The sequence below is a fragment of the Furipterus horrens genome, unplaced genomic scaffold (genome assembly GCF_987537825.1).
Source record: "Furipterus horrens unplaced genomic scaffold, mFurHor1.1.pri manual_scaffold_4, whole genome shotgun sequence".
Classification (NCBI taxonomy): Eukaryota; Metazoa; Chordata; class Mammalia; order Chiroptera; family Furipteridae; genus Furipterus; species Furipterus horrens.
The window spans coordinates 202,815,768-202,840,821 of NW_028327174.1; the positions used below are offsets into that span (position 1 = coordinate 202,815,768).

Here is a 25,054-nt window from a genome sequence, read left to right on the forward strand (position 1 = left end):
CTAAACCAAGCAGAGGAGCTCCCCAATGCCTGCACACCACTGCCAGTTTGAAGAGGGATGACTCACGTGCGGGCTGGCCAGAGATAAGGGGCAGAGGACCACTAAGGCGGACGCCTGCCAAACAAAGGCAAGGGGACTTCAAATAGCCGCACGTAGGGGGTGGAGGGAAGGGAGTGGGGAGGCCCGCAGGGCCCAGCGGCCATGCCCACGCCAGGCCTCCGGCCCTGGGTCCTGGGAGGTCAGGGGCGCACCACGACCAGCCCTGTACCAACGGCACGGGGTCCCGCCCCTCCCCCGCCGGGCCGTCCCCCGCGGGCTTCCTCTCCTCTGCCCCTCCCCCACCGCCTGGAGGGAGGAGGGACCGGTGACATCACGGCCATGGCGGGAGGGGCGGCGCCCCGCGCACATCACTTCCTCGGCGGCGCCTCCGACGCCGGGCCAGGCAGACGGACAGTGGACAGTGGGGCGCGGACTGCGGACAGCGGACGGGGGACAGGCGCTGGGCACTGCGAGCGGGGCGTGTGCGCACGGCCCTCGGCGACCCCGGCCCATGGCCGGCCCGGCCCCGCCCGCCGCCGACGAGCTGTCCGGCCCGGCCCGGCGCCTCTACTCCAGGTGGGCTGGGCGGACTGCGCGCGGGCGGCGGGCGGCGGGGACCGGGCGGCCCGGGAGGCGGGCGCCCGGAACAAAGGCAGCGGCGGGCGCGCAACGTGGCGGGGACGCGCGCTCCCTGCGGGGCGGCGGCGAAGGGGCGCAGGGGTGGGAGCGCAGGAGTCCCGCCGCCGGGGTGCTGGAGGAGGGCGCCAGAGTGGGGTGCTGCTGTGGGGACGCTGGGGCCTCCCAGGCCTGGGAGAGCTGGGGACTAATAGAGCCTGCAGACTAGGGGGAAGGTGGCTGGGGTGGGCTGCTGCCTGCCGTACTCCCCCCACCCAGTACAGGAAAGGGGGTGAGAGACTAGCAGGTGGGCCACCTGGTACAGCAGGTGTGGAGGGGGCTGCCCGGAGCTTCCCTCCCAAGCCTGGCATCCCCTCCACACAGCCCAGGTGCCAGGGGGCAGCAGGGCCTGGAGGCCAGGCTGCCATGGGTGGGTGCTCTGGGCCCAGCAGATTGCACTGGGCCGGGCCGCAGAGCCAGCCTGCCGGTGGGTGTGTGCCGGTCGGCACAGAGAGACACCTGCCTCCGGGCAGCTCCATGGCAGTGGCAGCGGTTTGGGCTCTGCACCCACGCTCGTCAGGCATGACGGGGTGGCCCTGCCCAGAGCTGCGTGCCTGCTTGGTGACTCCAGGCCTTCCAGGGATGTTACGCAGGGCGATGCCCTGGCCCTGGCCCTGAGGGGTATGAGACCCTCCCGGGGGGCTGGACTTTCCCAGCCTATGCAGGTGTCCGGCGGAGTGGGAGAGTCATGAGTTTTGGACAGGGGGCCATTATGGTGGCAGCTCCCAGAGGTAGGCCTGGCTCCCTGTAGTGGGCCTGACGGCTCCCCCTGCCCCCCAATGTGAAGGATGTCACCATCCCAGCTCCCCTTGGCCACCCCCAAGACTTCCAGCTGCTGTGCCTTCCGGGGGAGGGAGGGCTAGCCAGGCAAACCTCTGCCTGGGCCGCGCTGCACGTGCGGCGTGAGGGCGTGGCGGCGGGGCAAGGCCTGCTGCCCCTCCCCTCCGTGGCCTGGTGGGTGTTGCTGGTGGAGACACAGCCCCCATTGTGTGGTCTCCGGGATGGGATTGAGTGCTGAGCCCCGGTCTGGCTCCTGGGCCCCTGGAGCCCCACGAGGGGGCAGGGGGAGGGTGGGTGGGTTTGCTGGCAGCTGAGGCCGGCTGAGCAGGCCGTACTTGCCCCAGGGCCATCTGTTCGTTGGAGAGGAGGCGCTTTGTCCCAAAGGACCGCAGGGGTTACCCGGCTGCCACCGGCTGTGTGAGGATGGGAGAGAGACACACAGGGGGAGGGAGGGCTTCAAGGCCGCCCAGCCACTGGAGGGGCCACATCAGCCCAGTCACTCCAGGGCTTCATGGGAGCCTGCGGTGGAGGCCGGCGTCGGAGCCCACTGGGGACATACCAGCAGGACCCTGGCCTAGGGGACAACTTGGAGGGGATGCTGAGAGAGGCCTGGAGACGGCCTAGCATTTTGCAAGCTGAGACCCGTGCTGAGCTGGACTGTGAGCCGGCAGAAATTTGGAATGTGGAGCCTGGGAAGAGGTCCGTAGGGGTTACCCCTGACCGGTAGCTGTGGCCAGTTGTGGGCAGGGCAGCCCCTGGTCAGAGCTGATCTTTAGAGGCTGGCAGGAAGGGGTGGAGGTCCAGGCGGTGTGATGGGGGCATCCTTTTGGGTGGGGCCATGAGGCAGGAGAGGAGGTACCTGTGTTTTGGGGGAAGGTCAGGGAAGCCCACCACGATGAGGTGGCAGAGCAGTAAGGCCGCTTCATTACCCGGCGAGCCAGCAGGCGGGCGGCGGGAGCTTGGCAGACAGCGCCCAGCCTTCTGGCCACTGCGGTCCGGCCCTGGTCAGCCCCTTGCGAGGAGGGGTGCGCCGGGCACGCTGGTCCTGGAGCCCGTACGGGTGCCCCGGCGGGGTGGGCAGGCTGTCCTGAGGCACCGAGGCGTAGGGCCGGGTCTCTCCCGGGAGGTGAGGCCTGGAGGGGAACGTTTAAGCATACTTTTAGCCAGATGTCAAACCGCAGAGGGGGAGGCTGCCCTTCCCAGGGTTTGGGTGGTGAGTCTAGCAGGGGGAGCTAAGACCCCAGCCCTGGGGGCCAGGGAGCTCTGGCCCGCCCAGCTCCAGTCTGTACCCTGAGAGTGAGGCTCTTGGCTGTGCTTGGGGGGCACAGGCCTCTCGGAGGCCCTGACAGCCCTGCACAGTGGGTGAGTGGTGGGGGGCAGGAGGGCCGGCTCAGCGGACCGCTTTGCCCAGCGCGCGGGGCAAATAACCTCAGGCCTGCAGGGGCGGCGCAGGGGCAGAAGCACAGGACAGCGCCCCCCCCCCCCCCCCCCCGGGCCAGGTGGTGTCTTACAGAACACAGAGAGGGCGGCCTGGGGCGCAGGTGTCGGTGGCAGCCCTAGGAGGCGGAACAGCGGCCTGGGGCTGACGTGGTTGTGCAGAGTTTGGGGTTCACCTGTCGACAAGAGCTGGGCACAGGGGAGGGGGTCCAGCCCTGCTGAGCTCTCCTGGGGGTCGGACAGTGGCATTGCACAGAGGCCTCCGGGCAGGGAGGAGAGTGACCGGCCTGGACACCTTTGGGAGCAGAGCCGACTGTGGTTGGGTGGCCTGGGACCTGACACCCGACTTTGGCATCCACCACGCAGCCTCTTCCATGGCTCCGTCCTCTCAGACGCCCCCCCAAACCATGCAGGGCCTGCAGGGACCTCGGATTGTCCACACCACCCCACTGGACTCTTGCCCCTGTTCAGACCCCAGGCTGGTCTCACGGGGGTGGAGCCCACCCTGGCTCTCCAGTTCCTCCCTCCCGGAGCTCCCCCTCCTTCCCTGTTCTGTGGCGCCTATCTGCGCAGCTTTGGGGACCCCTCCCACGCCAGTGCCCACCACTGAGAAGACAAGTGGCCAAGCAGGAGAGGCTGCCCATGAGTGGGGCGCAGAGAGCCTCTGGGAGGGCTCCTGAGTTGGGGCAGCACCTCGGATGGGCTGGGAAGGGAGGCCCCACCGTTCTACCCTGACAGGCCTGGACTAGGGACCCAGTGGGCTCCAAGCCTCAGTGGCTCGACGTGGGCACCCACCCTCCACTTCAGGGGGCTCCTGCCTCTGCCCAAGGAGGCTGCCCTGGCCACTGCCTCAGTGGCCACAGGTGGCCCGGGGAGCTGGGCGCCGGCAGGGAAGGAGCCCAAGGGGCTGGGATGTCCCAGGAAGGGAGCTGGGGTGGAGGAAAACATCTGTGCTTGCTAAGCGCCCCCCGCCCACCCGGCCCTGTGCAGCTCCCCCAGGCCCTCTCGGAGCGCCTCTCGGCAGGTCAGGGCGGGAAACCCCGCGGCCCCCAGAGGGTTGGGGAGCACGTGCTCCACATCTGCTGACCCTCACACTCCCCGTGCCAGGCCCAGCTTCAGCTGGGGGGGGGGGGGGCACGGTCTGGCTGGGGGCAGGAGGACGGGGGTGGGCCATGTGCAGGCCCCGCCAGGAAAGAGTCCCGGCTTTGCTCCCGGTGGGCCCTGCAGGGGCGGGTGGGCTCCCCAGCTTGCAGAGCGCTGCCCCTGCTGAGCACACCCCGCCTCCCCTCCCTTCGCCCCTCATTCACAAACGTTGGCCTGGGCTCCTGCTGAGTGACTGCGGTGGCCCAGAGCTGGCCTCGGGGTCAAGAGGGGGATGACAGTGTGTCAGGGAGTCGGGGTGAGCACCCTACTATGTGCCAGCCCCTGAAGGGACTTCCTCTGGGCCCCTCCCCGCCAGGCCCGCCCTGCTGACAGCGCTGACCCCCAGCTCTGAGCTGCTCTTGATCCCCTTGATCCAGCTCAGGCCCCGGGAGCCCCAAAGGATGTGCCCGAGGACCTGGGGCTGCCTGCAGCCGAGGCCGCCAGAGCCTTCAGCCCGCCAGGGGGGAGGCAGGGGAGCCCCAGGACCAACAGCCAGGGTGGGGCACGGGCTGGCCGGCCAGGAGGGGGGCCCGGAGCCCAGCGATGGCGGCTGACGCCGCGGAGGGCCGGCCTGCGGCCCTGAGCCTGGCAGAGAAGGCCGTGTGCAAAGCGGTACATGGCGGCCCCCGCCCCCGCCCGCTGCTGCCGCCCGTGGGCCTGGAGCTGTGGCTGTACGTGCAGATGTGCGGCCCGCAGGGGACGAGGTGTGGCGGGCACCTGGGCAGGGGCGGGGGTGGGTGCCGGCCTAGAGGTCAAGGTGCCGTTGGAGGTTCGGGAGTAAGTGGCCTTCTAGCCTGGGACACCCTGCCAAGCGCTCCTCCACTGACCTCCCCACATTGTGGGGGGGCCTAGGTTAGACCCCCCCAGTCTACAGTTGCAATACTGCCCCATCGGGGTGCCGCCCACCCCCTTGATTTCAGGACCCCAGGTTCCCAAACCGGAAACCTTTGCTCTGAGACCGGTGGAAGGAGGCTGCCGGGTCCGCCAGAGCCGGCAGGGCGTGCCCCGCGACAGTGCCCACGGCTCAGCCCGTGTGCCCTCCACGGTCCCCTGGGAGGGAAGGGCAGTTTGCCCATCAGGTGGCTCGCCAAGCAGCTGGATGGGGACAGGCAGGCATTAATGAAGAAGCCCCACGTGTGGCACCTCGGGGCTGCCCATGGGCCCCTGTGAGGGGGCATCGGATGGCCCTTCCCAGAGCCCTCGCCACGGCGTGTGAGGGCGGGAGGGAGGCCCCATGGCCTCCCTTGTCTATGACCCATGGCTCTCAGAGAGGTCACGCGCGCTCTGCGTAAACCTGGGGCCCCAGAGCACAGGCCCTGTGTTCTCCACGGACGGGAAGAGCCCGCTCACCCCAGGACCCGTGCGAGGGAGAGGGAGTTGCAGCTGGGGCGGGGGGCTTCCCCAGCAGAAAGCTGCGAGCCTGTGGGCGGGGGCACTGGGAGCCGCCTCTGAGGGTTCCCCAGTCCCGCCTGGCCCGCCGGCGGGGTGCCGTTACCGTGGCCACGTGAGAGGTGCCTGTATTGCTGCTGATGCGGCGGCAGAGTGGACGGCCTGCCGTTTGCATCAGAGGGGCGTTTGGCTAACCCGGTTCAGAAGCACTGGCCTAGACAAGTTTGTTTTTAAAAGAAATGTGTTGGGTTTCCCCCAGTAATTTCTGATCGTTGCACATATCTGACGATACAGAGAAGGGGCGAGTGCCTTGGGGCGCAGTGGAGTTGTTGGTGGACATTTTCATTACTTTGTAGGGTTTCCACAAACTGAAAACCTCAGAGCAGTGGCACCGAGGCAGGACACTCGGGGCTGGCCTGTGACCGCACAGAGCACGGCTCCCACTTGTCCAAGGTCCCCGGCTCCTCCTGCCGCCTGGGTGGCGCCGGCACTGAGGCCCAGCAGCCCCCCTGCCCTCCGTCTTTGCCTGCAGGGTGTGCCCCAGTTTGGGGCTCCTGTGCCCCCTGCTGACTGTGCTCCCACCGCAGGGACCCACAGGACCAGCTGGGAGCAGCTCATGGGGGTGCATGGCGGGAACAGCTGTTTCTCAGACCAGGCCAGGCCAGCAGCCAGCAAAGCGCTTCTCAGCCTGGGTGGGGGGAGGTGGAAGGGGTCGGGGGGCTGGTTGACCCTCGGCTCAAAGGCAGCCATGTCCCCCGAGAGGACAGGAGGCAAGGACAGATGACGGCTGAGCCCCTCATTCTTACTGAGAGCTTGGAGGGTGTGGCCCCCAGGTTGCAGGCTGGGGGAGGGGCTGGGATCAGATTGCGCCTGTTTGGCCTTGGTCAGCTCGCTGACCCTCTCTGAGCCTCTGTTCTCCGTGGGGATCAGGGACTGCCCCAGGCCGCCATGCCTCTTGGGAGGATGGCCGGTGGCACCTAGCATCCCAGGGCCCCTCACCTGGGCGGCTGACACCGAGGGGTCAGCGGTGTTTGGCGCTCGGCCAGCCCCGGGCGCTCCTGGGCCCGGGCCGTACGGAGGGTCAGGCACAGGCGAGCTGCACAGGCGTGGCACAGCTTCTGAGGGGCCCCGTGGTCCCTAGTGATGGCGCGGAGGAGCACGGTCCCCGGGTGTGACTGCGTGAGAAGCGGGTTGTGACCCCTCCTCTCTCCGCCCAGGATGGAGGCCTCGTGCCTGGAGCTGGCCCTGGAGGGCGAGCGCCTCTGCAAGGCCGGGGACTTCAAGGCGGGCGTGGCCTTCTTCGAGGCCGCCGTGCAGGTGGGCACCGAGGACCTGAAGACGCTCAGCGCCATCTACAGCCAGCTGGGCAACGCCTACTTCTACCTGAAGGAGTATGCGCGGGCGCTGGAGTTTCACAGACACGACCTGCTGCTGGCCCGGTGAGCCTCGGCGCGGGGTGGTGCGGACGCAGCGGGTCCCAGGCAGACTGGGGACAGAGCTCTCAGGGTCCCCGAGAACCTGGGAGAGGGGCCAGCATCTGGGCAGTACCCCCAGGAGGCTGGGTTCACGCTGAGACATGTGTGAGCGTGTCTGTATGTGTGTCTATGAGCACGTGTGTCTGGCCCCTGAGCCTGTGGGACTGTGGGGGGGGGGCCCACCCTGGCCCACGCCCCCCGTTTCTGGGTGTCCCTGTCTCTGTCCTCCAGCCTCTGAGCCTCTGCCCATGCTGTTCCCACCCGCCCTGCTCCCTCCTCAGCCTGCAGTGGCCACTCCCAGCGGCCGGCGAGCCCGTGAGGGTGCCGGCACGAGGTATCACGACGTCAATTCTCACGCGGGTCCCTGCAGCTCTCCCTGCCTCTGTCCGGGGTCTCCATGAGCCCCAGCAGCTGCAGGCTGTGCGGGGGCCTCCCCCGGCCGGGCCCCCCGCAGGAGAGGGCCATGAGCTGTGCACCACAGCCCAGGGCTGGTCCTCCCAGGCCCTCGCCCACCTCACGGGGCTCCCTGCTAAGCTCCGTTCTCAGCCCGCCCCTCGCCCCTTGCTGCCCTGCAGGACCATTGGTGACCGCATGGGGGAGGCCAAGGCCAGTGGGAACCTGGGCAACACGCTCAAGGCCCTGGGCCGCTTCGACGAGGCTGTTGTCTGCTGCCAGCGGCACCTGGACATTGCCCAGGAGCAGGGGGACAAGGTAGGTTGTCAGCCCCTGCTGCCTCCCCGCCCCGCCCCGTGCCTTAGCATACGGACCTAGTGATGCCCCCCAAGTTCTAGCCTTTGGAGCCCCAGGAACAGCCCGGATGGTGGGCACACCAGCCTTGCATGCACGCCTCGGGGTGATGTCCCCGCCAGCGGTCCCAGGCCGGTGGGCTCCTAGGGGTTGTGACTTCAGAGCCACCCCGACCTCGGTGCTGCCCGCAGATCGGGGAGGCCAGGGCGCTGTACAACATCGGGAACGTGTACCACGCCAAGGGCAAGCAGCTGTCCTGGAGCGCCGCGCAGGACCCCGGGCACCTGCCGCCCGACGTCCGCGAGACGCTGCGCCGGGCCTCCGAGTTCTACGAGTGAGTGGGCAGCGAGGTCGGCCCCGCGTTTGGCAGACACTCCCTGGGCCCCTGCCCTCGCGGCACAGGGACTCGGCGGCAGCCCCGGGCACAGCGCTCACACCCGGCCCCCAACGGCCCCGCAGCCCCTGCGCACCGTGGCTGCGAGGCTGACGCTCCTACCCCGCCCCGCCCCACCCCTGTCCTCAGCGCCTGCTCACACTGCGTCAGGCTTCTCTGTCGCGGTGCAGAGAGTCGGGGAAACTGACCAAAGCCCAGGGTGGCTTTTGAAAAACACGTGGCTGGAAAAAGGGCTGGGACGTTGCGGAGCCCCTGGGCATGGGAGAACTCTTCCCGTTAGAACAGAGGTTGTGCCCGAAACCAGAGTTGGGGCACCCGAGCCTCGAGCTCAGACAGCACCAAATGGCACCAGAGCTAATGGGCGTCCTCTCCCTGGGGGGTGAGTCACTGGGAGGGACGCAGCTCTGACGGGCTTGGCCCCCAGGAGGAACCTGTCCCTGGTGAAGGAGCTGGGCGACCGGGCGGCCCAGGGCAGGGCCTACGGCAACCTGGGCAACACCCACTACCTGCTGGGGGGCTTCGTGGAGGCCACGACCTTCCACAAGGAGGTGAGTGGACGCTGGGCAGGGCAGCGGCGGGGCGGCGCGGACACCCGCCCCAGGCTTTATCTGGGCTCGGTCCGGGGGCTCTCGGGGGTGCTCCCTCTGGACACACAGATGTGGGGCTAGCCACCCTGGGTGCAGAGGCAGCACCTGCTGTCCGCCTCGGGTCCCGGGGCTGCTCCGTGACCACCCCGGCTGCGGGTTTGTGTCTTCAGCGCCTGGCCATTGCGAAAGAATTTGGAGACAAGGCAGCCGAGCGCAGGGCCTACAGCAACCTGGGGAACGCCCACATCTTCCTGGGGCGCTTCGATGTGGCTGCTGAGTACTACAAGTAAGCAGCACCCCCACTGCCAGTGAGAGGGCGGGCCCCAAGGAAGGTGCAGGCCAGGAGGTGTCGCCCCAGGGTGGGGAATGAGTCTGACCTCTCAGGGACCAGGTGGGGGCCTCCAGCCACCCAAGAAGGGCAGACTGACAAAGCCAGGCACACAGCCAGCCTTGGCTGAGGGTCTCCTGGTGCAGGTTACTGGGAGACCCCAAAGCAGGTGTAGCCATTCCTGTATGAACTCGGGAGGGTGAGGACCTTGCTGGGTCCTGGGGTCCCTGACTTGAGCCAGGATGCTCGCTGGGCTACCTCCTGGCCTGAGTAGCAGAGCGGTGGCACCAGCAGAGACCAAGTCACGGCACCAGGTCCTGTGCCGAGCCCCAACGCCCCCTGTCGGGACCCTGCGCCAGGTGCTGCTGTCCTGGGCCACCCGTGGGCAGGCGGAGGCTCAGGAGGGTGCGGTGATGGGCCGGTGTGGGCGGAGCCTGGAGGGTCTCCTCCAACTGCCCCCAGCCGCTGGGCGCTTTGGCCGGCCGAGGAGGAAGGGGATGCAGGCAGGCTCCACAGAAACCCCAGCGGGACCCTGGAGCTGGAGACCCCCGGGCGGGGGGCTGCTTCCCCGTCGCCCACTGCCTACCCCTCCGCAGGAAGACGCTGCAGCTGTCCCGGCAGCTCAAGGACCAGGCGGTGGAGGCGCAGGCCTGCTACAGCCTGGGCAACACGTACACGCTGCTGCAGGACTACGAGCGCGCCGCCGAGTACCACCTGCGGCACCTGCTCATCGCCCAGCAGCTGGCCGACAGGTGCGAGTGCGGCCGTGGGGACGGGCGGACCCCCACACACACCCCGTGGGAGGGTTCCGGGCAGTCCCTGCGGGCTGGGTCGCAGGCAGGGGGCAGCGGCCGAGGCCTGAGCTCAAGGCCCCGCTCTGCCACCGACCACCACCACACGCCGGGGGCGCTCATGGGGGTGGAGAGGAGGGGTCTCCTAAAGGGCTGTCGGCGAGGAGGTGCGTTTTCTTGGTGGGGGGTGGGGGGGTGGATATGTTTGGGAACTAGATGGTGGGGACGGGGCACAGGTTGAAAATGTAGGCACTCCCACCAGATCGTGTGCTCTAGAGTGGTTATTTTTGTGTTAGATAATTGTCACCTCAATTAACAAAATGACACGAGGGACTGGGGTCACCGCTGTCCCCAAGGGTGAAGGAAGCCATAGGGGCGAGAGCCTTGCTGGCCACTAGGGGGCAAACGAGGCCGCCCGGGAACCCATGCGACCCCAGTGCCCTCTCCCCAGCTCCACCCCATCATGGGCTGCCCCACCCCAGCCCACCTGCGGAGCTGCCCGCCCCCCCCCCCCCCCCGCCTCCTCTGTGCTGGGTCGGACCACCGGAGGCAGGGGACTTGGGATGGCTGGGCCGGTGGGCAGGCTGGTAGGCCTGGGGGTGCAGGTGTGGACTCAGTTTCCCTCCCTGGCAGAGTGGGTGAGGCCCGGGCGTGCTGGAGCCTAGGGAATGCCTACGTGTCCATGGGGAGCCCAGCACAGGCCCTGACCTTCGCCAAGAAGCACTTGGAGATCTCCCAGGAGGTGGGTGGAACCTGCCCCCCAGGTGCCTGGCTGGCTGACTCCGGCCTGGCCAGGCACCTTGTGTCCTCTGGCTCCTCCTGGGCTGTTCTCATGTCCCCTCGGGTCCTCTGCTGCCTGCTGCCAGGGACCAGCCCCCATGTCTTCCGAGGCCTGGTGGCTGATGGTCTGCTGAAGCCAGGGCGTGGGAGTGGAGAGCAGGGGACCTGCTTCCCTTTCCTGGAGTATAAATGCCCAGTGGCCAGGCCCGCAGCCAGGCCCTTCTGTCCCCAGCAGAACTGGCCTGGCCAGGCCACAGGGATGCCTGAGCTCAACCCAGGGTGGAGATGACCCGCCAGAGGCAGCCAGAGTCTCTCCTTGGGGGCCCTTCCCCTGGATGCCCGCGGCCAACAACTGGACTCCTTCCTGGGGAAGGTGGGCAGGGTCTCTGAGGGTCTCTCCACCCAGAACCCTCCTTCTGTGGTCAGGGCAGCCCATGGTTGGGAACCACAGGCTGCAGTCTGGTTCCCTGACCCCTGGCCTGACCGCTCCTGACCTCACGCTCTTCCTGATCCTTGGTCCACCCTCCCCACCTCCAAGAAGCAGCCCCCATAACAGGGTCACGTCACCTCCCTCCAGCACCCACCCAGTGCCTGCCAGGACTTACCACAGCCCTGTGTCCATGGGTGGGCAAGGCCCACAGGTGCCCAGGTGTAGGTGGGAGGAGCAGAAGAGCTCGGGTTAGGGAGTGCCTGGCTTGGACACACACCCCCACTCCCCCAGGGCTGCCAGCAGAGCCGCCCCTTGTCCCTCTGAGCGCAGGCAGAGGTCCGGCCGGGGCCCATGGAGCTCCGTGCTGCAGCACCGCTGGGCCCGCCCTTCCTCTGGCCTGCTCTGGGCAATGCATGTGGCCTCTGCACCAGTGGCCTCCCTGTGAGCCTCTGCTCCAAGCTGGGAGCCGGGGACGCGCAGCGCCAGGCAGGCACCTGAGAGGTGCGGCCTGGCCGGAGCAGGCCGACGGCCCACGGGAGGGTGCCGAGAGGGAGGGCCCTCCTGGGGTGTGAGGGGGTGCGTGAGGCCACCTCCACCCAGGGGCAGACCCCCAGACTCACCTCCGGGCGCAGTGAGGCTTGGTTCCCTGGGACACCCGTGGAGGGCCTCCCAGCCGGCCTGCCCACTGACCTGTTCCTGCTCGGCCGCAGATCGGGGACCGAAATGGGGAGCTCACGGCCCGAATGAACGTGGCACAGCTCCAGCTCGCGCTGGGCCGGCTGAGCAGCCCGGCGGCCGCAGAGAAGCCAGACCTGGCCGGCTACGAGGCCCAAGGTGAGTTCCTGCGCTGGGAGTGTGGCTCTGGTTCCCCGCAGGCTCAGGCCTGGGCTGGGACACAGGGCTCGCGCCCTGGCTAGTGCAGGTGCCCGGCAGCTCTGCGGAGCGGGGCTCTGACCCCAAACGGGAATTTCTAACAGGGCCCCCAGGAGGTGGGGAGCACCTGTCCTGGGGGGATCAGCACTGGAGTCCTTCTGTGCTCTGCTCCGGCGCTCACAGTCAGGGTGAGGGCGTGACAGACTGTCCAGGGGCTGGGCACAGACGGCAGGCCCTGTCTCCTCTGTCTCCCTGGGGCAGGCCAGGGATCAGGGAGACTGCAGAGGTGGGGTAGAATTGGGCACTTGGGGCAGAGACAGTGTGGGGGAAGGGGTGGCCTGAAGAGGGGCATTCAGGACCATTCTTCAGGGTGTCCAGGGCAGCAAGGGCCTGGTGTGTCACCCAGTGGCACCGCAGCAGACAGGAAGAGGACAGGGCCCTCACTGCTCCACATGCTCTGGGGCTGACGACCCCTCCAGGCTGGGGCCGGGCCTAAGGAGGGGGCTGCTGGGAGCAGCGAGGGGCTGAGTCAGCCAGAGGGGCCCAGGGAGGTGCAGCAGGCACCAGGCAGGCCCACGCCGCTGTAATGGCCTCTTCACCACGGGCCGCTGGTCACCCCGACAGGTCAGCGATGCGCATGCAAGGACAGAATGTTCCCTGCAAAGCAAATAGATTAATAAAGTCAGGGAGGTGGGGAGGGGTGGACACCCTGAGGTGGCTTTCCTAGGCAGCTTGCAGGGGGGTGCCAGCAGGCCCAGGGCAGACCCCCTCCGTTCTCGAGTGCTCAGGGAGTCCGCCCAGCCTCTCGATGGCTGTGTCCAGGGGTGCCTGCCTTGCCCGAGCCCCCAAAGCCCCCTGGCCTGCTGAGAACCAGGCCGGGGAAGTCCATGCTGGCTGGTGGTGGGCCCCCAGGGTTTCTGACAATGGCCTGTTGTAAGAGATGAGGGGAGCCCACGTCACCTCCCCACTCAGATTGCTGAGGACTGAAGGGAGGGGAGCAAAGGCTTCTGGGAGCCTCAACCTGCCCATTTTGGCGGTGCTGGGGTCAAAGGGGATGGGATGAGCCGTGGCTCCCCAGGAAGTATCAGGCCAGGGTTTTCCAAGAGTGGGCAGCTCTGCCCAGAGCCCCTGGCACTTGGAGGCCAGCGTCTGGGAGGAAGCCCCGGCAGCAGGCAGGGGCAGGGCTGGGCAGACGTCTGGAAAGGCTCCTGTGGAGGCGCGGCCCGGCGCCCTTCTGTTCTCCCGAGGAAAGGGGGGCCACGGGGGGTGAAGAGCCGGACTGTGTGGGAACAAGGCAGCCTCTGTCCTCCCCATGCTAGCTCCTCTGCTCTGCCTGACCCAGACCGTCCCCGGCCAGGGCCCCCGGAAGCCTCCCCGGCAGGCGCTGGGGACAGGCCATGCTCCTGGGAAGGCGGTGGCCAGGCGGTGTGCCCACACCGGAGGAGGCGGGTCTGGGGGCTCTGGTTCTGGGATGCAGCTGCCGGAGGCAGGCGGGCACCCTGAGTCCAGGCAGCCCTGGAGGAGACCCCCGCTCAGGTGAGCCTGGCATGGGCAGCGCTTCCTGCAGGGGTGGCGTCATTCATTAAGTGTGTGCCAAGCTGGGGTGGGGAGGGTGCACTGGCCCAACTTTCAGAAGCGAAGAGCTTGTCTTCTGGAAACTGGCCCTTGGGGGGGATAGGGCCGTTGCTTTCAGAGCCTGTCAGTTTGGGGGGTGACCGGAGGGGGAAGGGGAGCACCCAGGAGAGGCGTTAACCCAGCCCAGGCTGGGAGGGGTGGGGGTGGAGGTGGCGGGGCGGGGGTGGGGGGCGTGGGGAGGAGGAGCAACTCCAGGGAGGGAAGGAGCCCTGGCGGATCCTGGAGGATGCGAAGGAATCCTGGAGGGACGGAGCGGTGGGCGTGGTCTTGATGTGGGCGTGGCCTTGATGTGGGCGGGGCGTTGTGGTGGGCGGGGTCGTGCCTGGCCAGCTGGAGACCAGGCCTCAGGCTTTTATTCCCTATTTTGATGAAAACTGAGGTCCTTGTGCAGCTGAAGGACCCAGGGCTGCTAATCAGTTGACCTTAGAGCTCTCACTGCCCCCAGCCCAGCATAGAGGCCCCCTGAGTGAGTCTGGGTGGGCGGGGGGCACCTCTTCGTCACTGCTGTCTGGACCCAGGTCGGTCCCAGGTGTCCTGGCTGCCCCACCCCTGCCCTTCCCAACGGGGGCACCTGGTGGGTGGGACATGCTGGATGGGGGTCCAGCGACATCCCCTGACATGGCAGCTCACTCAGTGTGTGAGCGGAGGGAGCCAGCCCGGAGCCCTCTGTCGGACGTCACCCTGCCTGTCCTCTGTCCCACTGGGTTTGCACTGCTCTGAGGCTCCTCATCCTCTGGTCCCCGCTCAGGGTGTCCCCTGGACACTGTTCAGACCCCCTGAGGGGCAGTTGAGGCTCTGGGCTCTGGCCCTGCTCTGCCGTGTCCTGGCCGGCTGCCTAAGTGCCTTGACCCAGCTGTGCCGCAGTGTCCCCGTCTGGGCAGTGGGCCCGCCGGTCATCCTGGGAACAGCGCCTGGCAGGGACGAGGGCACAGCTTTGCCCCTGCGGAGGGCTGGAGATGCAGACTCACCGCTGTCCCTCCGTGCAGTCAGTGGGCCACGTGCCGGTGAGGGCTGCGGGGCGGCAGGGGCCCCGTGGCCTCGTATCTGCCCCTCCTCCAGACGCCCTTGCTCAGCCCTCTGGGGCCGGCCTGACTTTGTATAACTCCTGCCCCGTGCAGCCGCGCATGCAGCCCCGACGTCCCCGGTCGTGCCCTGGCTTTGCCCCTCCGGCTCCGTGACCTTGGCCAGGTGGGCGCCCTCCCTGAGCCCCAGTGTCCAGTCTGGGAGGGCGGTCCGGAGGGGACAGTGTGTGGGAAACCAGATGCAGGGCCCTACTCCTGGGCACTCAGCAGGCACTGGCTGCCCAGCCGCGTCCTGGTTGAGCCCCGACTCCCCTCCGAGCTGCGTGATCGCTCTGGGGCACCCCAGCGACCGCAACAGGCAAAGACAGCGATACCCCCCTGTGCCAACAGGTAGCCTCGTGTCCCCAGGGCTTTGGCGGAAAGAAGCACAGGGGCAGCTTAGCGGTGCTGGGTGGGGCTGGGCGGAGCCGAGGGGTGGGCTTCGCGGAGGCTGCTGCCTCAGTCCGCTGGGGCCGAGCGACAGAACGCTGCAGGCCAGGTGGCTCAGACACCGACTTATTCCTCGTGGTTCTGGAGGCCAGGAGCCCCGGCTCGGTGCCAGCATGCTGGGACCGGGTGAGGGCTCCCCCAGCTTGCAGGTGGGGTGCGTGGGGTGCAGGAGAAGAGAGAGGGAGCTCTCTGGTTCCTTCCCACGAGGGCACTAATCCCAACACCAGGCCCACCCTCTGGCCTCAGCCAGCCCTCGCCTGTCACGGCCCCGCCCCTAACACCCTCACACCGAACATTCAGTCCTTAAGGACGTTGGAGCAAAGACCGGGAGGAGGGCAGGGAGCGAGCCGTCAGCGGCCATGGAGGAACGGCCGCGCAGACAGGGGACAGCGGTGCAGAGGCCCCGGGCAGGGGCGAGCGTGGCCAGTGGCGGCGGTGGGGCTGTGTCTGGAGCGGGTCAGGCGAGGAGTGGGTGGGGACTGGGTGGGGGACGTCTGGGCCGGGTCAGGGAGGGCCTCACAGGCAGGGGCGACAGGAGGAATGAGACCCCAGATCCTGAGTGCACCTCTGGCCCCTGCATGGAGAAGGGACTTGGGGAGCAAGGCTCGGCAGACAGGTCCCAGGGAGGCGGGAAGGGGTCCGGGTGGGGCAGGGTGTCAGGCTGTCTGGTGGGGACAGAAATGATCACCAGGGTTCTTGTCCGACGCGGGCTGGGTGGGGCACTGCAGAGGGAAGTTTCCAGACCTCACCCTGGGGGGGCGGGGGGGGCGGGGCGGGGAGTGAGCCTGCGGTGCCCGGGCCTGAATGCCCCCAGTCAGCCAAGGGCGCGGGCGCTGGGAGCAGCAGGCGAGGGGCACCTGGGCCCTGTCCAGACAGAGGGTGCATTTAGCCGGGTCCAGAGGGCCTGCCGCCCGCGCTGGCCATGAGGGGACCCGCCCCGGAGCCAGACGCTGCGTGTCAGGGGCGGCTGAGCCTGTGCCGAGGCCGGGGACGAGGAGGGTCGGGCCGGGCAGGAGCGGCCCTGTGGGTCCCCAGCAGACAAGGTGGGGAAACCAAGTTGGGCCCCGTGGGTGTCGGGGGCAAGGCCCCAGCCGGGCCCTGGTGGGCGACGGAGCAGGGTTTCCGCGGGCTGTGGAGAGTAGGGGCCCCGTGCAGGGGCTGCGCCCTGGTCCTGCGATCCCGCAGCCGTGACACTGAGGTGCCACCCTTCTCCCCAACGCTGCACCTGGCAGAGGGGACAGGCAGTGCTGCCGAGCACCGTGGGGTTTTGGGACAAGTCATTGTTTCTTCCTGACGGGCTGGGAGGAGCGGGGGACCCTGACCCCACGCTCTGCCCTGTGTGCTTCAGCCTCACGACATGGGGTCAGGCTCCCCAGTCTGGGCAGGACCCTGCTCTAGGGCCGCCACTGCTCCCTCCCCTGGCTCCGGGGGACACTGCAGCCCCACGCCGCGGTCTCACGTCTCAGCCTCTGGAGAACAGGGGGCCGGGGGTGGCTTCCGCAGAACCAGGAGGCCAGGGCCCCAGGACCGGGAGAGGGCCCAGCGGCCCGCACCGTCCCCTCCAGCTGGCCCTGGGCTGCCTAGCCTGGTCTCAGTGACTGACCCCTGAGCTGGGGACTGAGTCCCGGGCACTGGGTGTGGCCCCGCTGAGGGCTCTCTGCCTGCGCCCCGCTGCCGCTGGCTGTGGCATGTGGGCCAGGCCACCCAGGAGGGGGGTGGTCTCTGGGTTCAGCCCACACACTGTCCACCACAGGCGTCCACAGTGCAGCTGGGATTCACGATGAGCCATGGGTGGCGCTGGGGTGACCAGAGTGGGCGGGAGGAGAGCCCGGGCGGGGGACTCCAGAAGGGTCCGAAGCCAGACTCCGCCCAGGCCCTGCAGGGTCTGCCAGGGTGGGGGGCTCACAGAGGCCATGCAGACGCTGCGTTTGCCTCCGCATGGGGTGGGGCGTGCGAGCTCGTCGGCCCCGTGCCAGCCGACCTGGGGGCCAGGGGTCAGCGCCGGCCAACGGAGCCGCTGTCTTCCAGGGGCCAGGCCCAAGAGGACGCGGAGGCTGAGCGCAGAGACCTGGGACCTGCTGCGGCTCCCCCTGGAGCGGGTGAGCGGGGCTCGGGCATTCGGCTGGGGGCACGAGGGCGTTGGAGCAGTGGAGCGTCAGCAGAGCATGGGCCACCGCCTAATGAGGCCGCTGCAGTGTTTGCTGAGCGGCCCCCACTCCTGTCCCCGTCATGTCCCTGCCATGGGAGGCAAATGTGCCATCTGCCCCTGAGGGGCCCCCACAGGCCTTGTCCTACCAGCGCCTGCTCCCTCCTACTCAGGGGCCTGGCTGCTGTATCCCCTGGGGGATAAGCCATGGTCCTTACACCCTGCGCACCCCTCAGCCCTTTCCCAGCCTTGTCCCCAGTGCCCTGGCCAGCCTGCTCCTCCTGTCTGCTCCCTCCCACTCGGACACTGTCCCACAGGGAAGCAAAGCTGTCACCGGTGGAGCCGCCTGGGCTGTGCAAACCCCAAGCAGATTTGGGGCTGGGCAGGTGGGCCCCGGACCCACTGTGTACCTGCAGGGGCGCCCCGGGGAAGTAGCCTAACCTCTGAGCCTCTGGTGACCCCAGTGTAGACTGGGCTTGTTTCCAGACCTCCCCGGGGGGCCAGCTGGGAGACAACGCTCAGGGTCACCCACAGTCATGTGTTGCTTAATGGTCGACGTTTGGGGTGTCGGTTGCCCAGCCCAAGCTCCTCCAGTGCCCTGCCCTGGCTCTGCCTGATGCCCCGCCTTCCTCCCGGGGCCTCTGATGGTCCTTTTCCTCTGCGCGTGGGCCAGAGCATCATTCCGTGTCTGTGAAATGGGGGTGACCACATTAACCCAGCACCCCCATAGGGCCCTGGGATTGCTCGTGACCCACCCACATCTGGTCTTCCTCCCCCTCCCCAGGAGCAGAATGGGGACAGCCACCACTCTGGGGACTGGCGGGGGCCTGGCAGGGACTTGCTCCCCCTCCCCATGAGGAGCAGGAAGTACCAGGAAGGGCCAGACGCCACTGAGAGGGGGCCCCGGGAGGGCAGCCGCTCCCCACTGGACAGCTCAGACGTCCGGGTGCAGGTGCCGCGCACGGTAGGTGCCTTCTCTTTGGGCTCCAACAGGTAGTCCGGTGGGGTCTCTACTGCCCAGCCCGGGTGGCAGACATGGGAGCGACCCCGGGGCGGAGGTCATGGCCCTGGCTGTCCCCAGGACCTGGTGGGCACCGCTTGCTGGCAGTGCAGGGACAGTGATTCATCGCCCACCATGCCCGGCCGCAGCGAGCCCAGCGCACAGGGCAGTAGAGAGCCCAGCGAGGGTCTGCAGGCAGAGGGAGCGCAGGGCTGCCTGCAGCTCCGTCCTGGGGGCGGGGCAGCACATGGGCAGGCAGGTGTCGGGCTGTGCCCAGGAGCCCCTCCAGCCTCGCAGGCACGGGTCAGCGTTCAGAGGTCAGCCTGGCCATCGGGCATCCCCCTGCCCCCTCCCGACACCCACGCAGAACACCTGGTCCAGGCCTCCGGGAATCAGTCTAAAAACAGTTCCCTCCAAGGGCTTAGTCAGCACCTTCCCAGCCTGTGGCGGGTGTGGGCGCAGGATCCTTCCACCCAGACGGCTGCTTCCCGCCCTCTTCCCCGAGCCTGGCGGTGGGGGTGTCTGCTGACCCCCTGTAACCCTAGCAGTGCCCAGTCTGTAAGATGAGGAGGGGACCCCAGCACGGGGAGGGGTGCCGGGCGCCCAGGTGGGTGTGTGCACCCGGCACAGGGAGGGCTGTGTGGTCTCAGTGGCCTTGAGGGCTCGTCCCAGGACAGGGCGTGGGGAGCAGGGCTGGGCCAGCTGGGGCCAGGGGAGTCTTGGCGTGGGCCCAGCTGAAAAGGCCTGCGCAGCAGAGGCCCCCCAACACTGGGGCACTGGGGCGCCATGGTGGGCTGAGACCCCTCACCCAGTGCCCCTGACAGGAGGTGGCCTCGGAGGGCTGGGCCTGGGCTGCTGGCTGGGACCCTCCTCCTGCAGCTCTGAGCTCACTGTGGAAGGGACAGGGCTGCGTGCCCCCGTCCTGTGCTCACCTCTCCTGCAGGCGCCTCGTGTGGTCAGCCCTGCCTGCTGGCCCTGCGTCATGGTCAGTCAGCCCCAGGGCTGGCCGTGCTGTGGGCAAGGACAGGGCTCTTCCTGAGCCAGCCAGAGGCCCGGGCTGCAGAGGTCTCCTGAGCAGGCAAGGGACACCAGTTGGGCAGCCTGAGGCCAGGGAGGGGCCTGGGGCCAAGGGGCCTGGGCTTGGGGCTGGGCAGAGGCCAGGGGGCTGCTGTGTGGGGAGGGGGCCGTGTGGGGGGGTCAGGCTGCATGGCTCATGCTGCCCCACTGCCCACGGTGCTGCTGCAGCCCTGGCTCAGGAGGTGGCTAACCCGAGTGCTGGCCTGTCTGGGGCTGGCTCGGCTGGAGAAGGAAGCCAGGGCCTGGGGTCAGAGTGGGGCGTGCCCTCCCACGGTTCCCATCCCCCCTGCCCTTCTGGTGTGACCTGCATGGACCTCAAGCCAGAGCGCTGGGTGCTGTGCTCAGGGAAATCCATCTCCTGGTGTTTACGCAGCGCACCGTGTGTGCGCCTGAGTGATGGGGCTTCAGCCCTGGTGGGCGGGGACGGGGAGGGGCCCTCGCCCGGGCCCTATTTAAGCATCCTGCTAGCAGGGCCCCGTGGGTAGTGGCACGGGCACCCTGGCACTCTGCCCAGGCTCCACGTGCCCGAGTACGTTGGCCAGCGCCGGGCGGATTGGCGAGCTGCAGATCCCTGCGGATCTGGCGTGAGTGTGGGGCCCCTGACAGGTGGAGGCTGGGGCCTGGGGCCTGGAGCTGTTGCAGGATGGGGGGCGCGGGGGGTGGGGCCGACCAGTCAGCGCAGAGCAGCCTCCCTGCCTGCCTGCGCCCCTGCCCTCGGCTCCGGGCAGCACAGGGAGCGGGCTCAGGTGAGGCGGGCAGCCCAGGCCAGGGCGGGGCTGAGCCCCACGGAAATCCTAGCAGGAGCAAGACCCGAGGAGGAGCTCAGAGACCCTGGGCTGGATGGAGCCTGGCTGTGGGCAAAGGAGAGGTTCCTGCCGGGACCCAGGTGGTGTCCTGAGCGAGGCCTCCGAACGGTCTGGACCCTCTGGTCTCAGGCCCCCAAGAGAAGCGTCAGCCCTTCACCGGTGGCCCCGGGCTCCGGAGGGTGGGGGCTGACGTCGGACCGGACCTGGACTGGGCCTCGGGGGCCTCGGGCAGCCGTGGAGGGCCCCCCTCAGCCCAGCCCGGCCACAGTGGGGACAGTGCTACGAGAGGCCTGGGGACCGACCCCCTCTTCTTCGGGTGCAACCCTTGAGGTCCAGTCCAGGGGAGGCTGTAGGAGTGTTGGGGTCACAGCTGTCCTGGGAGGGGCCTGGCCCACTCTGCGGGGGCCGGTGCCCACCCCCTCCTGGCTGAGCCTGGCATTCCCCACAGCCCCACAGCCCCCAGCAGTCTGGGAGTAGAGCCCACGCCCTACTGCGCATCCGGAGGGGGGGGTCCTTTGGGCCCCTTGCACCAGCTGTCCCTCCCCTCCCCTCCCCTCCCGACTCTGGGGTTGGGGGGCTGTGAGAGAGCAGAGCCCTGAGGGGGTTCTCGAACTGCCCCCAGCCTGCCCTGCGGGGTGGGGACAGGGAGGAGGACCTGTGAGGGTCTGTGCTCCAGGCTGCCACCTCCCCACCGCGGGGGCCCGGCTCTGAGCTGCCCCTGGCTGTGGTCCGGGCGGCTGGGCCTGCCTGCTGCTGGCTGCTGTGCGAGCTCTCTCTGCCTCGGTCTCCCCTGGGAGGCGGGCTGGTGGTGGCAGTCGCACATTTTGGACACTCAATGGGTGATGTCTTTGCTGCTCGGAGTGGACCCCAAGGACACCCGCCCCCGCCCCCCGAGCTGAGAGATGGACGGGTGGGGCTAGGTAGGGGCCCCCGGCTTCCTAGGGGGTGCTGATGGGGCCCTGATTTGCAGCCCAAGTGTATCTGTCTGTCTGCCAGCCCTCGGGGCCCTGGACCAGGCCTGGCGAGGCTGGGGTGGGCATGGGCCTACTCTGGCTCTTCCCTCTGGGGAGGCTCCGGAAGACCCCACCCCCCAGCCACCCCTCGTGTGGACATGTACCCTGGCGCAGAGTGGGGGTTGGCTTGCCCGAGGTCACCCTGCCAGTCAGAACTCAGCCAGGCCCAGTGACCTGGTCTCGTTTCTCACCCCAGCTACCCCCCTCTGTCCAGAACTGTGGCCCCTCCAAGGGCCACCCTCCCCTGCTATTCTGACCCCCCACCCCCCGCGGGACCCGCCTGAGCCCAGTGGATCACCCTGGGCCCAGCCCCCGACACCCAGGCTGCACTGAGAGCGGCTCCCTGGGCCCCTGTAGTCCGGCTGCAAACCCACATTAGCCCTTGCTTTCTAGGGTCCCGGCCCCCCCACTCCCGCTGTCCTCTGGGTCTGTCCACTGGTCCAGGACCTTATAAACGTGTCGCCCAAACCCCTGCTGAGGGTGGGACACGGGAGCCCTCACCTCCCTCACCTCGGTCTCCTTGTCTCGGGTGACGGGACCAGATGTTGGTGGCACCTTGGGGCGCTGGCACTGGCCATGGCGAGTGTGCGTGCCGGCCGGCCCGCGCGGCTCCCCGCCTGCTGAGGGCCCCGTCACTCTCGCTCACGCGTTCAGCGCCGCGCTGGGTGCAGGCACCAGAGGTGCCAGGTGGAGCCAGTGGCAGGGCCGAGGCAGAGTCAGAGCCCCAGGGGAGGGACAGGGTCTCATCGGGAGGGTGCTGGCGGGGGGGGGGGGGGGCGGCTTCGGAGAGGGTGGGGCTGGGCAGCAGGTGATGGATGAGGCTCCTGACCTTGGCCCAGGCCAGGCAGCCGGTCAGTCGTGCTCAGAGGTGTGTGAGGGGCCGGTGCTGACCGCCCCCCGCCCCCCAGGGCATCCCTCGAGCCCCGTCCTCCGACGAGGAGTGCTTCTTTGATCTGCTGAGCAAATTCCAGAGCAGCCGCATGGACGACCAGCGCTGTCCCCTGGAGGAGGGCCAGCCCGGGGCTGCCGAGGCCACCGCTGCGCCCACCCTGGAGGGGAGGATGGGTGAGTGCCGGGCCGCGCCAGCCCCGCCCTCCACCATGGTGCCACCTGAGCTGCAGAGGGGTGGGACTCACCCGCTGCAAAGTGTCCCTTGTCACCGGGAGCTCGTGCCCCCGCCTTGCCCAAAGCTGCATCCTGGGGAACCTGTCATCTCCCGCCCGCCCACTGGAACACGGTGTCAGCAGCATCACCAGCTGGGGCCGGGCAGCGGGGAGGCTCTCTGCATCCCCTGGAAGCTCCCAGAGGTGGGGGTGGGGCCCCGGCAGGGGCAGCATGGAGCCCACACGCCCCCAGGAGTGCCCCACCGCAAGCCTGACCCTCAGAGGGTCCCTGCCTCAGCCCAGCTGGGCCCCCCGCCCTCGCTCACCCACTGCCCCCCACAGCCCAGCCCTCGCTGACGGCCTCCCCGCAGACCGAGGAGTTCTTCGACCTCATCGCCAGCTCACAGAGCCGCCGGCTGGACGACCAGCGGGCCAGCGTGGGCAGCCTCCCTGGGCTGCGCATCACCCACAACAACCTGGGGCACCTGCGCGGGGACGGGGACGCCCAGGAGCCGGGCGATGAGTTCTTCAACATGCTCATCAAGTGCCAGGTGGGCTGGCGGCCGGGAAGGCGGGGCTCGGGCCCCTCCCGACACAGCCCCCCCCCAGGATGTCCTCAGTTTGTTCGTACAGAGCTGCTGGGGGGTTGCCAGGTCCCCAAGGCCATAGTCCCGGGGATCCTTCCAGCCCTCCACTCTGGACGGAGAAACCCCTGGTGACACCCTGGTGTGGGGAGGACAGGAGAGGTCTCAGGGCCATGGGCCTGGGCCAGCCCGCAGGTGGGGAAGGGGTGCAGCAGGGCCGCTGTGCGGAAGCTGGGCCGTTGGGACACCTGCTGTCCGTTCCCACAGAGGACAGGAAGGCGCAGCCCTTGGTGGGCCCGAGGAGCCCCCAAACTGGCCCCGACCGAGAACCCCCAAGCCCCCCGTCCACACGCATGCAGGCTCCTGGCCCATCTGCTCCAGATCCTGCGGAGAAGTGCACACCCCTCCTCAGCCCCTCCAGCCCTGCAGCGTCGGCCCTGACCCCACAGGGGTCCCTGAGGAGCTCCGGGATCTGCAGCCTCCTCCCCTGTCCCAGGGGCTCGTGACCACACCACCGCCAAGGTGGTCTGAGGCCATCCCAGCAGCTCCGTCTCCCCAGTGGCTCACCCCGCGCCTGGCCGCTGTAGTTGGACCCGCTCTTCTGAGCGGGCTGTTCCTGGGGTCAGGGCTCCCAGGGCTGGCCCCAGAGCTGATTCCCAGTGGACCCAGGGAGGCCCGAGGTGGCCTCACGACCCCATGACCTGGCATTGTCCCTGGACGGCAGCCCCTGCCTCGGGGTTGTCCATGGGGCCCAGGTGCTGGGGGCCGCCCCCCAGGCCTGGAAGGGCGAGGCCACCCACCCATGTGTCTGTCTGCCCAGTCCTCCAGGATTGACGACCAGCGCTGCCCGCCACCTGATGGGCTGCCCCGTGGCCCCACCATGCCTGACGAGGACTTCTTCAGCCTCATTCAGAGGGTGCAGGCCAAGCGGATGGACGAGCAGCGGGTGGACCTCACTGGGAGCCCCGAGCAGGAGGTGGGCGGGCCGCCAGAGCCCCAGCAGCAGTGCCAGCCCGGCACCAGCTAAGGCCTCACGCCCGCTGCCAGGCCCGCCCCGCACCCACTCCTGGGTGCCCGGGGGCGTGGCTCGCACCGTCCAGGATGCCCACGGCCTAGGCCATGGCCGAGGGCAGGCTCTGAGCCCCCCGCCCTTCCCACTGAGCCGGACGCTGGGCACGGCGCCCCCATGGCAGCAGGCTGGGGCCAGGGCGGCCGTGTGGGGAGGCACTCTCTGTCCTGGGCCAGCCCCACGTGACGTGGTACGCAGCTCCCTGCAGGCCTGCCCGGCCCAGCACTGCCGGCACCCCTGCCCCCCCCGGCTGGGCCTTCAGCGCGTTGGCCCCAGACCGTGGTGCTGTCCAGACTCCTGTGCCTCTGCCCGCCCCCGCTGCTCCATCCTGCCCGGCCAAATGTGAAAACCCTGCTGCCCACCCCTCCCGATGGTTCTCTGCAGCCTCCTCTCGGGGCCACCAGCGACACGGGTGTCTGTCCTCCCAGAGCTGTTTCCAGGAAGGCCAAGTGCAGACACACCCCAGTCCCGGCCTCTCACCCCTGGAGGGCCCTCCCTCCCCTCTCCCGTTCCTACCCAGGCTGGAGGTGGGGGAACAGGAAGGCACCCCGGAGTGTCTGCAGTGAGGCTCACGGGCTCCCAGGGCCCCCAGCCCCATGCAGTCCTGAGCGGGCAGGGGCCCCAAGGGGACGGGTGGGAGTGAGCAGGACGTTCCTCGGCTCCAAGCTGCAAAGTCCAGCAGCGATGGGCCTGGCCCCGGAGGACAGGCACCAGGACGGTGATGGCGCGAGGGCTGTACACGGCGGCCACGGGCAGTGGGGGTCAGCTCAGCCCTGGGTGCCCCGGTGAGCACCCAGCCCTGCCCCCCACCAGCTACGGATATGACAGCCCTGCCTTCTCCCATACATAGGCCAGTCCCTGAACACCCACGTCAGACGACGGGACTGGGCAGGAGACAGGCCTCCCAGGGACTGTGGCCAGCAGCTCTCACCCACTCCCATCCCTCGGCCACCTGCAGCCACCAGCCTGGGCTGAGCCTCAGCCCCACGGCCCCCAGGGCTCCTGTGGGGCGGCAGCAGGGCTGGGACCTGCTCTGGGGGAAGGTGCTGGGGGACCCGGGCTGGGTGTGGGGACCCCTGAGGGCAGGGCTGGCAGATGTGGGGCCAGGCCCCAGAGCACAGGCTTCTGCTCGGCTCCCTCGTGTACTTGAACGTACATGCGTATTTATTGCCCTCATGTGTTTGCCATGTCGTCCATGGGTCCTTTCCGACCCAAGAGGTACATTTGTTTTTCCAGAAAAAA

The 25,054-nt window shown here is 68.7% G+C and overlaps 1 protein-coding gene across 1 annotated transcript; it reads left to right on the top strand.

Moving 5' to 3' along the window:
• The first annotated feature begins 368 nt into the window (after positions 1-368).
• On the top strand, positions 369-24,044 carry GPSM1 (G protein signaling modulator 1). Its single transcript, XM_090274967.1, has 14 exons — positions 369-615; positions 6,681-6,902; positions 7,514-7,649; positions 7,877-8,019; positions 8,504-8,627; positions 8,837-8,952; positions 9,591-9,746; positions 10,419-10,527; positions 11,706-11,829; positions 17,043-17,113; positions 17,945-18,124; positions 21,965-22,121; positions 22,502-22,710; positions 23,564-24,044. The coding sequence occupies exons 1-14, from the start codon at positions 551-553 to the stop codon at positions 23,768-23,770; spliced, it is 2,019 nt and encodes a 672-aa protein (XP_090131093.1). The 5' UTR covers positions 369-550; the 3' UTR covers positions 23,771-24,044.
• The last annotated feature ends 1,010 nt before the right edge of the window (positions 24,045-25,054 follow it).

Coding starts and splice junctions, on each gene's coding strand:
- GPSM1 (XM_090274967.1), top strand. CDS start 551: ATGGCCGGCCCGGCCCCGCCCGCCGCCGACGAGCTGTCCGGCCCGGCC. Junction 8,953..9,590: donor GTGGCTGCTGAGTACTACAA/GTAAGCAGCACC, acceptor ACCCCTCCGCAG/GAAGACGCTGCAGCTGTCCC. Junction 22,711..23,563: donor ACATGCTCATCAAGTGCCAG/GTGGGCTGGCGG, acceptor CTGTCTGCCCAG/TCCTCCAGGATTGACGACCA.